The 5,530-nt window shown below is 41.3% G+C and overlaps 1 protein-coding gene across 4 annotated transcripts in view; it reads right to left on the minus strand.

Moving 5' to 3' along the window:
- Positions 1 to 1,762: 1,762 nt before the first annotated feature.
- The window catches only part of SLC1A2 (solute carrier family 1 member 2), a 93,700-nt gene continuing 89,932 nt past the window's right edge, over positions 1,763 to 5,530 (minus strand). For all 4 annotated transcript variants that reach the window (XM_012803893.2, XM_012803889.2, XM_023509268.1 and 1 more), the window contains exon 11: positions 1,763 to 2,650. In XM_012803893.2, the coding sequence (XP_012659347.1) occupies positions 2,579 to 2,650 (72 nt within the window). In that variant the 3' untranslated portion in view covers positions 1,763 to 2,578. The remainder of the gene's footprint in view (positions 2,651 to 5,530) is intronic.

Here is a 5,530-nt window from a genome sequence, read left to right on the forward strand (position 1 = left end):
GGAAAGGAAATCCCCAATGGGAATGACATGGGGAGAGGAAGTGCAGCCTGAAAAAGCCAGAGGGCAAAGACATGTGTCAACTCTACGTATATCCTGAATTCACAGGCTGGTCCTGAGTGTAGAGAAATTGTTTATTTTTAACATGATTTATTGGATTTCCAGTTCAACATGACCTCCTAAGTCTATTCTCCTGAGACTTATCGCATATAGTCTCAAACCAGGGAAACCTTGTTTGCTCTGAATCCAGTATCTGTTTATATATTTATAGGCTAACAAGATAGCTCGGAAAGAAGTGAAGACAAAACAGCCCAGAAAGATTTTTAGGCAGAGTTTTGAGAAATCAACCCTGTGACCGCTCCTTTGAGAAACACGAGAGTGTATACGAGTGTCAAGTTGGCCTTCCACGGCAAAAACCCGTGCTGCAGCCTTCTATTTACCATCAGAAAGCTCTTGGGAGCATTGTTTGAAGACAATCCCAGCCAGTGTCACAGCAAAATCTAGGAATTGTCCTCCTGGCCCATAATGCCTACTGTCAAGGATATGTTTTCCGCTACTACATTTGCGCGTATCTTTGGCAATCCTGTTAACTGCCCACTGAGTGAAAATGAAGACCAATGTCATTTCAAAAACAAAAACAAAAACAAAATCTGCTTAATACTGTCCATAGTGATCCTTATCCAAAAATAACTAGGGTTTAGGAGACAAAAACAGCTAGAATCTCACATCTCTTGTATATGCCGAAGGTGTCTGATTTGGAAGAGAGAAGTCACAAGGAGCAGGTATTTGAAGCCACCAACCCCCTCACCTCAGAGAATTTGGGTTCTGTAATCATGAATCTCTCAGCATCCTTCTGCTGATCTCAAATGATAAGCCTTACTCCTACCTGTGGACGAGGGTCTACACACTCTGTGGAGTCAGTGGTGCTTTGTTTATTAGTGATTCAAGTCCCCAGCTCACTCTCAAACCCAGCAACCTTAGGAAAATACTGTGTGTTATTCAATTAAAAAATGATAGTAGAGACCTCACACATTTAGCTTCTATACCCAATCATTAAGGATTCTCCGGCTGCCTGCCACTTGCAAGGCAGTGTGCTATGTCTATGGTATTATTTATCCCTTTAGCCTTTCACAGCCTTAAACAAGATTCCACCTGTGAAGCTGTCTAGAGTCATCCTTTGTTCTCACGTCATGGTTCAAGCCTCCCTAGACTCTCTCTCATAGCAGTGTCACCTTTACAGAATTGTGTACAGATGTTTGTTTTCTATCCCTTTCCACTGAGAAGACTGAGGAGGAAGACTGGCCCTGCTTCCACCTGTGTCCTAAAACTGGTTTTCTATGCTTTGATACAACACAACACAAAGCTTTCTACGCATTAGGGAAGTATCAGGGTTATTTTGTTTTGCTTTACCAAGAGATGATACGAAAGAGGCACAGTCAACACAAGTGTCCTCCAGGTGCAAGGATGCTAAAACGATCGGGTCTTCTAGGTTGATGAGAATAGGACTGAAATAGTTTGCAGATTAAAGATGTCTTCTTAGGGGACGGTGCCTGTGACTCAAAGAAATAGGGTGCCGGCCCCATATAACGGAGGTGGTGGGTTCAAACCTGGCCCTGGCCAAAAATAGCCAAAAAATAAAAATAAAAAAGACTTCTTAGATAGAAACCCCCCAAAAGAATCATATGGGCAAAACAAAGACAAAAAAAAAAAATGGACCACAGAGTTTCACTGTGCCAGGTGAATGAAAACCAAACATAAATGGATCTGAATATTTAAATCTGGTGAAACTTTATGTTGACTGTGCTCTCTTACTTTTGTCAATATGTACAGGGGTTATCTGTAAAATACTTCTGAATCCATGATCACATTTAGAGACAATTATGAAACATACTCTGAAATTTCAAGCATTATTCACACGGAGTAGTTAGGGTAGGACAGAAACACAATGGGCCCCATAATCAGCTCCTTTCAGAGTCTGGCTCCCACTAAAACTCTCTTTGAAACATTTATGTTAAAGAGTGCCTAGACGACAATTTGTTAGAGTTCCCTAAGACAGGTATTTGCTTTTAATCAATGCATGTGCAAACTCTGTAAGACGTTTGAGGGGACTTCCTTCTAGAGGCTTCTAACAGAATCTCTTGTGCACAACAGGGGGCGACAGGGAGAACACTTTAAGGAATGACAGGCGTTGCGTTTGCTCATTTTCCCAGGTCCCCGGAGTGTACCACACCGCGTTAGTCACGGCTCCTGGGAAAAGAGCATCCGTGTTTCTGCATCTTGACAGAAAAGGGAAGCTGGCAGGAACGTGTCTTCAACTCAGATTCCCCCAGCAGCATCCATTCGAACCATCATAATACCAGTGAGGAAATTAGACGATTATAAAGCGTTATTTGGCAAAGACACAGCACCGTGCCTGTCATCACTGACTTACAATAACTCCTCTAAGCCTCAGCTAACAGATTAAGTAAACATAGAAATAGATGCATTTTTTTTTTCCTTTTTTAAGAAAGCTTGTTTATGTCATCTTTTACCACAAGATACGCTGGGGAGCTTATGCAAGAATTTGCTGAGAGTCAGATTCTTATTTTTCACGTTTCCAAGGTTCTTCCTCAACACTGCAGTCGGCTGACTTTCCATTGGCTGCCAGAGTTACCTGAAAATAATTACCATCAGCATCCGCTTACAGTCCATGAACCAGAAAAAAGTCCAGGGGGTTATGTGGAGAAGCACCAGACCCAAGGTTACACATGGACTACGTGATCGAAATACTAGTTTTAGATGGAGTTCCCTCCAAGTTGAATTTGAACTTGTCTTGATTTTCAACAGTGATTTGTGAATTTCACAAATCCACCTTTGCTTTAGGGGTATTGAGAGACTACAGATACTTTGCAATTTGGGAATAACGTCTTTGTTTTTAGGGTTGTGAGGTGTCTAACTCCTCATAGACCCATCAAACGTTCACATAGTCCTTAAAATAGAATGCCCATGTGTTCCTCCAGACAACCACAGAGAAAAATACCCAGAACTAGGCAGCTAGTTCTACTCATGCATGTGAAAGGTTCAGTTGCAATGAGGCCAGGTGGACTTTATGCATATCAAGTTTTAAAAACAGAAATCGTGAGGGCTTGGCTCTACCAAATACGTTATCTCAGCTTTAAACATTAAAAAGAAAAGGGGAGGGTGAGTGAAAGGCTGAGGTCAGTGACAATATCTAGCTAAGTCATTTCACTGCAAATATTTCATCATTAAATAGAATTAATAACCAGACCGTTTCCATCATTGTCCTCTGGCTCAAGTGAACTGAACCCTTACGTAGAATAGGAGGTACTCGCCTCCACTTCTAAGTCGTTTTCCTAGCTTACCTTGTATCTGTCTGTCCTCAACGTCATGTGCAAACTTAAACCCACGACTGATATTCCACATAATGGAGAGACTGGATTTATGGAAGCATTAGAATATGGAGATATGACAAACGCAGCAATGTTGGAAAGAAATCTGACCTTCTTACTCAAGTGGACGTGAAAAGCATGCATCGTGAGCACACACAACACGCGAGGAGCGGAGCAACAGGCGGCCTTCACGAACCAAGCAAATGAACAGAAAAACTATTCATGCCTCCGATTCCTGTTAGTCCCACATTTTTCTTAAGAGAGACCATGCAATTCACAATGACTGCTCCACATGCAGGAATTATGATTAAAATTAAAAAGCTATGGCATCATTTCAAACTACTATTACCAGGCAAGAGTTTCAAAACAGAGAGACCGGCGTAACATAACAATGAAGAGGTTAAAGTTTTGACCAGAGCTGTAGCAAATTTGTTTCCCTTTCAGTGAACTGTCCAGAAAGACTGCCAGGGACAGACTGTCGGCCTGGAGAAAGCTGCCTGTTCACCGTGACCTAGAATGTGCTTATTTGGTCCTTGCTAACGAACCCGATCAATAGCAGTGGAAAATAATCGATCACAGCGTGGTGCCTTTGGAAGAGCCAGGCAGCACGTGGGGGTAAGTGTTTTATGTTTTGTTTTTTATTTGTTTATGTTTTTTTTTATTATTTGGGCCTATGTTTCAAAAATTGTTGGGATAGCAGTTTTTTGTTTTGTTTTATTTATTTATTTTTTTTTTTGGCATTTCCTTTCCCGGCTGGGCTAAAAAAAAGCCAGGACTCCACTCCCCAACCCATTTCACCCCTTTCTGCTCCAATCACCTGGTTAACAGAAAAAAGAAAGGAAATAGCATTGGCAATAGGCCTTGACATCTCCCCTCTTGGTTTTTACAAAGAAAGCAATAGTGAGACCGAGAATTGATGAGGAAGAAGTTTAAAGGAATGAACCAATGTGTCCCTGATATTCTCAGAGAGTGTAAATACGCATCCATAGCTCTGCCTGCCTCCTTCCCAAGTTTAGTGTGAGAAGAGTCAACTCGCTTCACCTAGCAAAGGCTGAGGACTGCATAACCTTCACTTTGCTGAACCAAATCGCTTCATTAAAAATGCAAACCGCGAACATACTTATTGAACCAAAAGGGCCATTTCAATCATCTTCCACCTGCTAAGTTTGATCATTGACCATCTAAAGGCTAATTAGTCAAAGAGTCGGCAGGTGGCTGCTTGGATAGTCAATTTTATAGACAGATTGAACCTCAACCTATTTGGAACTACCCTAGCAAAAAGGTTCTCTGAAACACAGCAAGGAATAAAGATGCTACAAGAATACATTTAACAAATATTTACTGAGCGCCTATAACATGTCAGACAGTTTTAGGTGCTGGGACCCCGTAGGATAAATGGGGACAAAGTCTCACTCCTTGTGGGCTTACTTTGTGGTGGTAGGGATAATTCACAAACATCTTCCTTTAGAGTTTGGACTATTTTACTTTAAAAAAAAGTGAAAAAATTTCTCCTGAGGTACTTGATGTCTTTGAAAGGAAAAAAAAAGTAAATCCAGGAAGCCTGAAGTCTAAAGATGTCTCCAGGCCCACACACCTGCTTTTTCAAAACATGTCCTATATAATATTAGTAAGCCTCTTGAGAAGCTCCAAAAGGGCCATGAGCAATGAGCAATAGGATTCTTCTTACAATTGTGAAACTTTTTTTAAGTGATGATTTCATTTTGTTTGATATTCTTTCTCCTCGTATGGAAATAATTTGAGTTCAGGTCTTATCCCTACTACAACATGGTGCTTTATTCTTTTTAGTTTTTTAATTTTTGTTGTTGTTGTTGTTGTTGTTGTTGTCCTCTACTGCCTAATTCAGGGCTTTGTAGATAATAGGCACTCAATAAATACTTGGTGAATGATCTACACGTAGGATGTCATAGAAATGAGCTGGGGCGCTCCACTGAACCTGACAAGGCACACCGTCAGTGATCATTAAATATAACAGAGCATCAAGCTGCTAATCAGAATGTTGATGCTGGCTCAGTGCCTATAGCTCAGTGGCTAGGGTGCCAGCCACATAACACTGGAGCTGGCGGGTTCGAATCCAGCCCAGGCCTGCCAAACAACAATGACAACTACAACCAAAAACAGCTGGG

The sequence above is a fragment of the Otolemur garnettii genome, unplaced genomic scaffold (genome assembly GCF_000181295.1).
Source record: "Otolemur garnettii isolate 467f Iridium unplaced genomic scaffold, OtoGar3 scaffold00001, whole genome shotgun sequence".
In the NCBI taxonomy this organism is placed as follows: Eukaryota; Metazoa; Chordata; class Mammalia; order Primates; family Galagidae; genus Otolemur; species Otolemur garnettii.